Genomic DNA, 12,544 nt, shown 5'->3' with positions numbered 1-12,544 from the left:
TTACATTTGAAACTTAACAGAATAGTAGATTTGTTGCCAGTCTAGAAAAACTAAGCTTCACAACAACAAAGATAACGCCTTCATTTATTATTGCGAGTTAAATCATGCTTAATTCTTTCTGCAATTTTTTCGAGGAAATAAGTGTTTAAGATTTACTTCGTAATGTTTTGAGTTTTTATGCATTTTTGCCTTGTTGCGAAGGGAGAACTTAATTAATTGAATGAGAAATACTAAATCGTCTGTGCAAAACTGTTTCCCTTTTTTTTTTTTTTTTTTTTCCGTTTTGTTTGCTTAATTTCTTTTATACATCGTTTTAGATTTATTATAGTATTTTAATAGAATATGTGGCAAAGATTAGATAATTCTTCAAATGATGTAAATTTTGTGCACTCTGAGTTATAAAATGAATGAAATGTAACGCTGTTAAATGAACCTAGAGCCAGAGTGTCACTATGATAAACAAACACAGTGAATTTTAAAGAGCGCATTTATTCTATTGTGGTTTATGCGCTATCGACGAAGAATATTTAATTCAATGCATATGTTTAAATGAAATGCAAGAAAAAATGCATATAATTTAATATTCCGTACAAGGAAGTCATGTGGTATACACATCAGATTCCTTAAAAACTACTCGTGCGATTTTTACACAACTTATCAGTTTGACATAATCTGAGTCGTAGAATCGAAATGTGGAAAAACATTGGCATGTCATTTCAGAAAATGTCCTATTTTTTTGTCAAAATACCTATATTAGAGCAATGCTATATATAAATCTAATACGTATTTTAAATCGCGCTTTCGAGACATGAAAAGTGCAAGTTGAATTTCATCAATCAGGTCAATAGAACGGAAGATATAGAACTGTGCTTTTTTTTATCGCACCTCTGAAACAGCGCATAAATATTCAAAAAGAGACGCATTTAAATGGTAAATAAAACACAAAGACTTAACATAATGAATGCAATCATAATAAATGCGTCTGCCGTATTATTAATTACAATCAAGCACATTAATTGAAATCTTAAACATGATATCACCACGTGATATCTCTACTTACAACCACATAAAAGAATCATTGTTCCAAACTAATTCGCTAGATGGGAAACAATTCGTCTTATCTTCCCAGATGAGAAGATAACACAAATCTCTAGGCAATTGCAGCGACACTAATTATCCAAAAATGCATTAGAGATTATCTGATTAAATCCTGTAATTAAAAATTCAATGCGAAAACTAATTTCCTCAAAGGTGATGAAATTAACTTCAAGACAGCTGGCGTCTTGCCAAGACGAAGAAAACATGCAGGAAGCTCATTTACTTTTGCTAAAAGAAACTACGATCTAACCAAACATAAAATTAAATTGATGCTGAAAGGTATTTGTGCTTAATTTTCATATAAATTAAATTTGATCCATTATATGACTCAGCAACAAAGCAACATAAAAGCACTGAACTGAAAATGGGCGTGGAAATTACAGTAATCCTTCCTCATTAATGAAACGACTCAAAGATCAATCAAACGCCTTCAAAAGCCGTGAAATAATTTGAGATAAAATTTTAGTAAATGTATTGCTATGGTCGTAAGTAATGTAACATCAGTGCATAGCCACAGGTGCTTTTTAATGGAATGTGTTTTACTATTACAGGAAGCGATAAACTTTAATGTTATGAGGTAAAGAATGTGAGTATGTGAATTCGCTGCACAGTAAAAAGATAACGTAACCTAGACCCAATGGATTTTGAATACTGACGTTGAGTTTCCAATTTATTTCTTTATTAAACCCAAAGGGTAATTTGCCCAAAAGGGCTATTAATTTCTTTCTGGCATATTGTGCTGATTCACTACAAACGGCGAATCACTTTTTAAACTGTTGCCACTAAATATTAAGCTCTGTATTATATTTAAAGAAATTAAATAATGAAGAATCTGCATGAGTATATATATGTTTCTCGCATTGTGAAAGAACAACGGTAACTCGAGATATTAAATTGTGAACAACGTTATCCTCCACCCGAACATGTGCACCTAGAAAACCAAATTTTGAATTTCGAATTGTTTTATCTATTTCATATTTTGTCAGACATTAAAGAATTTTTGATTAACAAAGTCAACGGTTTAAAAGCGAGCAATGGCAACACTGTACAGAAAAAAAAATTTATTTCCAGCGCGCGACATTGTGTATCAGAAATTCTAAACGTAGGCTCATTTTAAAATTATTTTGCTACATTGCTGCTGAACTGAATTTTATGGTTTAAGTGCAAAGAACATAATATTGTTGAAACAATCAGCGACTCAGCCTTCACGCTATCAGGCTATTACGGTGCAGACAGCTTCAGGACAAAGCACTCTAGTGGGGTACACAATTAGGTGGTGTTGTAACGTGGCAATCTAATTAAATAAATTTCTAGAAGTTCTTAATCAATTCACACATGCCCAATATTTACTGGCTTGAATTCTTAGTGGTCAGTGCATTGCATATTAAAACCTAGTATCAAGAATAATCAAATAATTTAGTTACCCAATAACTCACATGTATGAGACTTGAGGAGACAAATTTCCTTTTCTTAATCTCACATTTATTTTATCAGAAACATTCTCTAGATTAAATATATAACATTGATCACATAGCACCTACAAATAATCAGAATACAATAACTTAGAACACTAAACGTGAGAACCTAAAATGGAACAATAACTTAGAACACTAAACGTGAGAACCTAAAATAGAACGGCGTCGTAAATTTAAGATTAGCAAACAAATCACAATCTGGTCTTATTGTTTATCTACGCAGTAATTCATTTTATATTAAATACGTAACGTGCTCATAGGATTTTTACACACTTCCAAGATCTTTTTTTTTTACTTCCTTGTACGAAGTAAAAAGGAAGTATTGTAATCGCGAAACGTTTTAGGCAGCATACTTCAACGAAAATATCCATTTTGACCGCTATCGAATGCAATTTAACAATGTTTTTGGGTGATATTTGTACGTAAGGACAGAATAAAATACTCTTTTTCTTCAAAAAATTATAAAACTGCTTTAAAATTAATTCTGAAGAGAATTTTCCGTGGCGTCTGTACGAACGTAAGTACGTACGTGCTCGCATAACTCAAAAACGAGTAGCCTCAGAACGTTGAAATTTTGTATATAGGACTGCTATAACATATAGATGTGCACCTTGTATTTTGGTTGCAATCGGCCGCACCAAACGTATATAAATATATTTATATAATATATCCACTCTGTTACCCGGCTCAGTGATCTCAGTTTCTTTACTCTTATATGTTTGTAAATTGTACATTTTTGGCTTTAAAAATAATTTAATTACGTTGTTTCTTCTTCCGGTTAAGGATTTTATGCCTTTAGTAAATCTGTGTGCAATATTTTTAGAATTATCAGCAATTTTAAAGTTGTTTAATTGCCGCTAAGCCTGTTTTTAATGGCGGCCATTGATGTTTACATTTGAAACAGGAGACTAGTGGATTTGTTGCCAATCTAGAGAAACTTAGCTTCGCAACAACAAAGATAACGCATTCATTTATTATTGCCAATTAAATCATGCTTAATACTTTCTGGAATTTTTTCGAGGAAATAAGCGTTTGAGATTTACTTCGTAATTTTTAATATAGATATTTTGAGTTTTTATGTATTTTTGCCTTCTCGCGAAGTGAGAACTGAATTAATTAAATGAGAAATACTCAATCGTCTGTGAAAAACTGTTTCTTTTTTGTTTTGTTTGCTTAATTGCTTTTATACATAGTTCTAGCTTTATTATAGTATTTGAATAGAACATGTGGCAACGATTAGATAATTCTTTAAATGATATACATTTTGTGCATTCTGAGTTGTAATATGAATGAAATATAATCCTGTTAAGTAAACCTAGTGCCAGACTGTCGCTATGGTAAACAAAGTGAATTTTTAAAGAATACATTTATTCTATTGTGGTTTATACGCTGTCGGAGAAGTAGGTTTAATTCAATCTAATACGTTTAAATAAAATGCAAGAAAAATTGCGTATAATTTAATATTCCGTACAAGGAAGTCATGTGGTGTACACATCAGATTTTTTTTTTCTTTCACATTCCTTTTAGCACACTGAAATCTCCAGGTGCAGACACACCGCGGACAATGCACTTTCTTGAGACGAACACATATTGATAATCTGCTTTAGATGTTTTAGAACGTTATCACGGCAGCAAGACAGATTGACTTTTAAACTAAGCGTTTTCATTTAAAGATATTGCAATATCTTAGCTCTGCTTCTTTTAATGCAAAAAAAAAGGACAGCACTCCATCAGCGAGTATGCAGGAACGACGAAACTCCATCAGCGAGATATGCAGGAACACAAACCCGCATATCGTGCAACTTCCATGACAGTCAAGCGAGCGAAGGAAGGAAAGGGGCGAAGAGAGGGAAAAACCAGTCTGACCGCTGTTTATATACACACGTGCAGTTCCACGATTACGATTAATGTTGCGATGATGATGAACTGTGTGGTGTGAGAAATTACTATTCTCACAAGCACCAGAGTACAGCTCCCGACTCGGCTCTGTCCTTCTCGGGACTCTACGTATTCTAGAGACTCTCCACGCTACAACTCGACGATACACTAGAGTGCAGCTCCCGACTCAGTTCAGTCGTTCTCGGAGCTTAACACACCGTAAGATGAAACTCGACAACGCACTAACTCGCGATACATTAAGAGACTCTCTCGATGCACTCGACGACCAACTCGGCACTATACTTCGAGACACTCGCTCACTGACTCTTAACTGACTGGACTAGGACTCACTGACTGACTATCAATTCGATAGACTCCGCACTGACTGACTCTCCGCGTACCAGCAGGGTTATGTAGCTTTTGGCTTGTGTTTGAGAAAATTCTGGGCTAAACCATTAAGAATTCGTTCCAGAAGGTTCTCCACCCGTCTGAGGCATATCGCCAATTTTCTCGCCAAATGTGGCAACTCTGCCTTCCCCTGCCATTTTCTGGCAACCCTAAACCTGCTTTACGGGGAAGCCATCTTACCGCGCATGGACATTTCGTAACAATATTTAACAAATAAAGTTAACACACAAAGGGGCGTTAGAAAACGCCCCTTTGGGAGTAATGTAAAATCTGAATGCTTTCACATTTTTTTTAAAAAAATGTTCTTAATTATTTATTTCGTATTTGTTGATTTTACATATTCTGCCAATTAAAAAAAAAACACAAATTTAATGTACAAATGGTTCCAGAAATTCCACTGATTGCATAATACAAGCAATGCAATTTGCTGATTCATACTGATACACTTGTAGAGTCACTTTTCCGATGTCAGGAAACTGAAGAAATCCACAGTGCCCTCTCGGGATTTAAACTCAGAACCCCTCGAATGCGTATCGTGTATGCTTCCGACTACACCACGAAGGTTTGCGGAAAGGAGGACAAAAATACCTTACATACCCCTTTTTAAAAGACGACTGAGGATTAAGGACGCCAGTCGCCAAATCTTGGTGGTGGCGAATGATAACCCACTCCCATTTTAGTTAAGGCGCCACGGTAGAGTCATTAGGCTTTTTTTATGCTGGAGACGTGAAATATCCCCAGTGCCCTTGCCGGAATTTGAACCCAGGACCTCCCGAATACGTATCGAGTGTGCTTCCAGCTACACCACGAAGGTATGCAGAGACAGAAAATGCTTCGTCTTTGATGCCATGCAACACGAGAAACTAACATTTGAAACTTGCATATAATACGTTCCAAAGTACGTCTCATATGTATGTAAGGGCAGAATAAAGGCATTTCCTTTTCTTTCAAAACCGATTGTAAACTGGATTTAAAATGTTTTCAGAAGAGACATTCCGCGATGTCGTACGTACGTACGTACGCTTCGCAAAACAAAATGGGACAGTTCTATCTCTTCCCGTTCCACTGGGCCGATTGGCGAATTCAACTTGCGTTTCTCATGTCTAGACAACGTGATTTAGGATATGTATTAGATTTATATACAGCGTTTTTCTAATGTAGGTGTTTTGACATAAGTCAGACTTTTTCTGCAACGGCATGCGAATGTTTTTCCATATTTCGATTCTACGACTCAGACGATGCCAAACTGCCAAGTTTTGTAAAAATCGAAAGAGTAGTTTTTAAAAAATTAGCTCTGAAAATTTTAGCTTCTCTATGTTAATTGAGTTTGATATATATTTATTAACATCTCTTTTTTTTTTTGTTAAACTTATTTGATTCCTTCTTTCAGAAATCGAAATTCAGGCTTAATCCAAATATAATTCGCACATTTTTTATGATATTTTTGAAATTCATATTTTAAAATATTTTTTGTAAATTTTTCGAAAATGTTTTGTGTGATAGCCTATAAAACTTTTAGCATCATCTTAAAGTAGATGTATTTCTAGGCACACCTGAAAAAAATTAGAGTCTTTTATTCAAAATTTTCTAACATATACACGAATTAATATATTGGTGCGTTTTGAAATTTCGCATATGTGTTACAAGCGACAATAACGCCAAATGTGATTTAAGCACATTGTTAAAATTATTTGAAAGTATTGTTGCGTGCGTACGGGTTCGTTATGAAATGAATGCACAAATCCGATGAAAAATGAACAAAAATGTATTATTATCACAACAAAAATGCTTAAATTTTCTCAAATTATCATGCAGTATTACAATATCTCACAGTAGTTATCTTTTAACTACTCAAATGTACAATAGAACGTAATTCATAACAGCTAAAGAACGCTAATCCGCGAATTCGCTATAATCAACAACAGCAGTTTTCTAAACAACAACAAACTAAGCAACTACTGCAAACTGAGATGTTTTCCTCCTTTTATAAGATTTTAAAATCACGCGCTAGAATTTTCCAGTACTTTCTCGAAATCAAAAAGAGATATTTATTTATTTAATGCACGCGCTCTTGTATTTTCAATTTTCCGGCTTAGCTTTCTTTTAATATTCGTCACGCGCTGCACTGCGCGAGAAATAAAACCATTTAATTTGTAATTGAACTAACATTAGCTTTTTAAATACCAAATTCGTAACAGTATGAAAGATGACTTTTACCACTCGTATACAATTAAACAAAGTGAAAGGAAATACGTTGCTATAAATTAAAAATTTCGCCAAGTGAATTATTCTTGGCGCAAATTGAAAAAAAATAAAATTTTGATTTTTGATGCCAAGATAAATGCTTGAGTTAATTAAGCATTTGATTGATTTTTGATGCGAAGATTGCCAAGATTTTTGATGCCTTGATTTTTGATGCCAAGATAAATGCTTGAGATAATTAAGATAAATGCTTGAGTTGTTGATGCCAAGATAAATGCTTAAATTAAGAATTTCACCAGGTGAATTATTCTTGGCGCAAATTGAAAAAAGATAAATTTTTGATGCCAAGATAAATACTTGAGTTTCTCCGTAAATTTCGCACCAAAGTTTGGAATATTTAATATTTATGCATAATTTGAGTCCTAGAATCGAAATATGGAAAACAATCGGCACGTCATTTCAGAAGAAGTCCGATTTTGTGTCAAAATGCCTCTATTAAGGAAAGCTATACATAAATATAACACATATCCTAAATTGCTCTTTCAAGACTTGAAAAACCCAATTTGAATTTTGTCAGTCGCCCAAGTAGAACAGAAAATATACAACTGCCCCATTTATTTCTTTTAAATCCTTATATATTGGTAAATTGTGCACTTCTCCTTTAAAAGTAACATAATTATGTTGTTCTTATGTTCCAGTTAAAGTTTTGTTAGTCCAAAGAAGCTTTATGCCTGAGAGACTATTGTTTTCGTTTTGCGATTTTGCGTCGAATCACTCTGAATGTCCGTTTCACTTTTCAAACTGTTGCCACAAAATATTATCGCCCTGTATTATATTTGAAGAAATTAAATAATGAAGAATCTGCGTAAATGTATGTCTGTTTCTCGCATAACAACGGTACTTAGAGCCATCCAATTTTGAATGACGTAATCCTGCTGCGAATATGAGCATCTGGAAACCAAAATTTGAAATTTGGAATTTGTTTTATTATCGATTTCATATTTTGTAAAACTTTAAGGAATTCTTGATTAACAAAATCAAGGATTTCAAAGCGAGCAATGGCAACGTTGTACAGAAAAATAATTTTTATCTCCAGCGCGCTAGGCTGCGTATCGGAAATTCTAAAGACATGCACAATTTGAAATTATTTTACGATATTGTTGTTGAACTGAATTTTATGGTTTAAATGCGAAGAACATAATATTTAATAAATAAAGGAAATACACAAAATGTTAAAAAAACGCCCCTTTTGACGTAATTTAAAACTGAAACTTTTCAGATTAATCTTTATTTAATCTGCATGAAATAGTTGTAGAATTACGAGAATTGAGAATTAAAATGTGGCGTTAGACCTAACGAGGCTGTCATTATTCATTGAAGTTCAGTTTTGTACACCGAAAATTTTGTCTTTCTGCCTTCTTGGCCGAAGTTCTTGTTTTTCCACAGAAATTCTAAATTTATTTACTGAAATTGTTTTTTAATTGTTTTTAACTATATTTGGTGTTTTAGGTTTTTCTGCACTTTACGAATTTTAATGAAGATGTTTTGAGTTTTCATGCGTTTTTGCTTTGTGGCGAAGTGAGATCCGATTTAATAGAATGAGAAATATAATTTTAGATGAAGTGCAGTAAAAAATGTTCATAATTTAATAGGCCGTTCAAGGAATTCATTTGGTATCCACTTCAGATTTTTTCTTAACGGCTTCTTGTTTTGCTTTTCTTCTTTGTATTCCGTTCTAATTTCCTTAATTGCAAACTTTCTCTGACGATATTTCAATTTATTTCCCTGCTCGATTACGTAATTTCGAGATCCTATTATTTACATATGGTTAATATCCAATGTTATGGTATTATAGTTAAACTCGTCTGTAAAAACATCTGATCTTTGAAAGTTATATGATTCACATTTTGAGATTACGTCCAAGTCTCGACAAAGTTAATTTAGTTGCTGAACGCTTTGTTAACTGCAACAGATGCTTCAAAACTCCAAACACAACCCTCTGATAAACTTGAGAGTAAATTTACCTGTACTAATTACATTAATGCAAGGAAACAGCATTTACAGTAAACGACTGACTGAAAAGCTTACCAGAAAATTTCTGAATGGAATTAAAGCATTTTTAAATGTTATTCAAATTACATTCAGTTTGTGCTATAATCTTTATTCCTAAAACAACAAGCATCATAAATGTATATTTTTAACAGATGTTTTACTCTCAATAACCGAATGCGCCAGTAACTATAGTATAGTGGCCTTCTTAAAGTGCTATATTATTAGCGCTAAGATTTCAGTTAACATTCCTTTATTTTTTTATTTTTTTTTCGCATTAAAAATCATTTTAAAAAATAATATTCTTTTTCAGATCACTGGAACAGAACAGCAGTGAAGTACAACCCAACTCGTCTTTACCCTCTACTACACGGCCGCCGATCTCTCTGAACTGGGAAATAGATGATGAAATATCGTCTGCCATCCAGGAAGCTGGGAAGAAAATGAACAAGTTCGTCACCTTTCATTAAATCTTCTATACTGCTTTTTTTTCCTATACAAAATTCTTTCTACTGATTTTTTATTTTCTGTTTCTTCTTCAGGCTGTGCAAAGATCTAGATTTGTTTGTCCATCGTTTTGAGAAATATGGTAAAGAATTCATCAAAAGCCACAAAATAAGCCCTGATGCTTTCATACAAGTAGCCCTCCAACTTACTTATTATAAGTACGTTTATCTGTCCTATCATATGGTAGTTTTCTTAACCTAAATTACTGCAAATAATTTAGTAGCTCAGTGGCATGATGTCTAGCAACAAGTTTTTGAACAAATAAAGAATTCTATGATTTTCGAAGATAAAATCAGTGGCGCCATCTGTTGGATATATTTCAAACTAATATTTTTTAAATATTCAAAGTGGCTTCTCAAAATTTAATGAATAAGTAAAGGAATGTGAAAACTTTATCTGGTTTAATTGTTTTCGGAAAACTTAATTATTATTTTACTTTTTCTTTGAACTTGAAAACTTGGCTGATTGAGTTTTTTTTTGCTTTAATTTTTCTTCCCTAATTTTGTAAAATAAATCATGAATCACTAGTTTCTGACTCAGCTGGTAATTTTCGACTTATGAGATTTTTATCATTTTGAAACAAAAAAATTACAAGAAAAATTAAGCAAAAACCGTTACGAATTACATAAAACATTTGCAATTCAAACAAAGTTCCTTAATTCTTAAACCAAATTCTTGAAACAGGTCAATAAATGAAACTCAGAATAATAACTTTTAAAAAACCACTTTTAAATCTAAAGTTAAATCAGCTACACAGATTAAAATTAAATATCAAATTAAATCAATTAAAACCAACAGCATAAAGCTACACAACACAGCCATTTCGTTAATAACTCCTTAGAGTCTCGTTCTCTTTGAGAACTCTACCTATGACGTAAGTGACTTAAAGCTGTGTCTTGGAAATGACAACAGAAGCTGTGAAGGATGTAAAAGACCCTTTTATATTTAACTCCAGATTAACATAAGGCACATCTTGCGCTTACAGAAACGGCCAGCATTTATGGCTTAACTCAAAAACGTAATGAATTGAATTAAACTAAGTTAATAGTAAGCCAAAAGCTACATAGACAGAAAATGCCTATGCTGGTTTCGACCTAATATCGGTGTGACAAGCGTAATGGCAACGTCACAAATAAACTGCTGTCGCAAGAATGAAATAGCAACGTGACTTTCAGCAGGCGGAACACGCTATGATTCTACCATCTAAAATTTAATTATTTAAATTTTCTATATACGTTTTCTCAAAATCTGTGTAGATACGCGTTTGAATTTTATTGTGTAATTAAAATACACCTATCTGATAATAATGAAATGAGCATTTGAAATATTTGGAGTCTAGAGTAATTTATAGAATATTTGTACTAGGCATAGTAATATTTATCTCTTTTCTCCCAAAATATAATTTGTAATTTTTTTCTTAATTTATCACAAAACGCTCTTTTCAGTAAATATTAAAATGTTTACATACCTGTGAGCAGTAGTTCCTGAGAAAAAGTACATCCTGTATAAAAAAAAATCGCATTTACAGAAAAAACACATTTTTCTGTAAAAAATCCTCATTTATCAAAGCATTCGATGATAAATTAAAACTAAATTTCTTACAGTTCTAATTTTCATACAGATTCAGCGTGGTATTTTTCGAAAGCCAAATGTGTAGAGAATTTGGTAATGTAAAAATCCCAAATCGCCATTTTTTGAAGATTTTTGTCTTCTAGCACCCATACTTAAGCATTATAATAATACCGTATTACCACATTTAAAGTAACTTTCCTTTTATTCTTGTTTTACCCACGCTTTTCTGCTAGAAAGCTAATGAGATACATTCCGCAAGAGAAGAAGAGGAAGAATGACCTTGCTTGTTGCATTAGCTGTACATAAGTCACGTGATCTCTGAGGTCATCTGCATTGTTTGTTTATAAAAGGTATACATAAGTCACGTGATCAATGAGGTCATCGGAATGTATCTCATTAGACAGCGGCCGTTTATTCAAATTAAGGTAGAAAGAAGTGATATTTTAACGAAGCTTCTGAAAGGTGATTTTAGAGCGTGTTATGGCTGGGCGAAAGGTACGTTTTGAAAGTTTACTCTGGAAGCCCAAATTTGAAATTTGGAATTTGTTTTATAATCGATTTCATATTTTGTAAAACTTTAACGAATTTTTTATTAACAAACTCGAGAAATTTTAAAGCGAGCAATGGCAACGTTGTACAGAAAAAATATTTTTATCTGCAGTGCGCGAGACTGTGTATCGGAAATTCTAAGGATATGCTCAATTTAAAATTATGTTGGGACATTGCTGTTGAACTGAATTTTATGATTTAAGTGCGAAGAACGTGATATTTAATAAATAAAGGTAACACACAATATGTTAAGAAAACGCCCCTTTGGACGTAATTTAAAATCTGAAAAATTTCAGATTTTCTTTTATTTTATATTTTTTAAAACGTACAATTTTTTTATTAACAAATTCTATCTTTGAAAGCGAGCAGTGGCAACGAAATAAAGCATTTCTATCTCCAGCTACTCCGTAGACCGTTGCCACTCGCAAGCATAAAAATTAGCGTTTCAGAGTTTTTAATTAATATCTCTGTTGATTAAAGTGGTACGAAAATGGGAATAGTCAAAATGGCTTCTCATGAATTTTTGGAATGCGGAGTTACGTCTCCTGAAACTCTAACTCTCTGTCGTTCCGGAGGAGATGATGCCACAAACAAACAAACAGACGCGCACAGATTTGAATACTACAAGTTATATATAGCATTTAAATCTTTCACCTACATAAAATTGCAGCATTCAAAGTGCTTTCTTAATTTTCGTAATCAGCCGCCACTTCAGAAAGCACAATCCTCGCATAAACTGCAGACGATAACTTCACACTCCATCCTTTGTATCTATCGCATGCTGTAAAATCTTCTATTATGCAACG

General features: G+C 33.0%; 1 protein-coding gene across 1 annotated transcript in view; it reads left to right on the top strand.

The window, feature by feature from the left end:
* The window catches only part of LOC118183671 (choline O-acetyltransferase-like), a 189,707-nt gene that overhangs the window by 130,497 nt on the left and 46,666 nt on the right, over positions 1 to 12,544 (top strand). The window contains exons 8-9 of the mRNA XM_035353269.2: positions 9,424 to 9,561; positions 9,653 to 9,775. Of these exons, the coding sequence (XP_035209160.1) occupies positions 9,424 to 9,561; positions 9,653 to 9,775 (261 nt within the window). The remainder of the gene's footprint in view (positions 1 to 9,423; positions 9,562 to 9,652; positions 9,776 to 12,544) is intronic.

The sequence above is a fragment of the Stegodyphus dumicola genome, chromosome 11, assembly GCF_044657685.1.
Source record: "Stegodyphus dumicola isolate Sdum_Otavi_A_Nest chromosome 11, ASM4465768v1".
Lineage (NCBI taxonomy): Eukaryota > Metazoa > Arthropoda > Arachnida > Araneae > Eresidae > Stegodyphus > Stegodyphus dumicola.
This window is presented reverse-complemented; position numbering and strand designations above follow the sequence as displayed.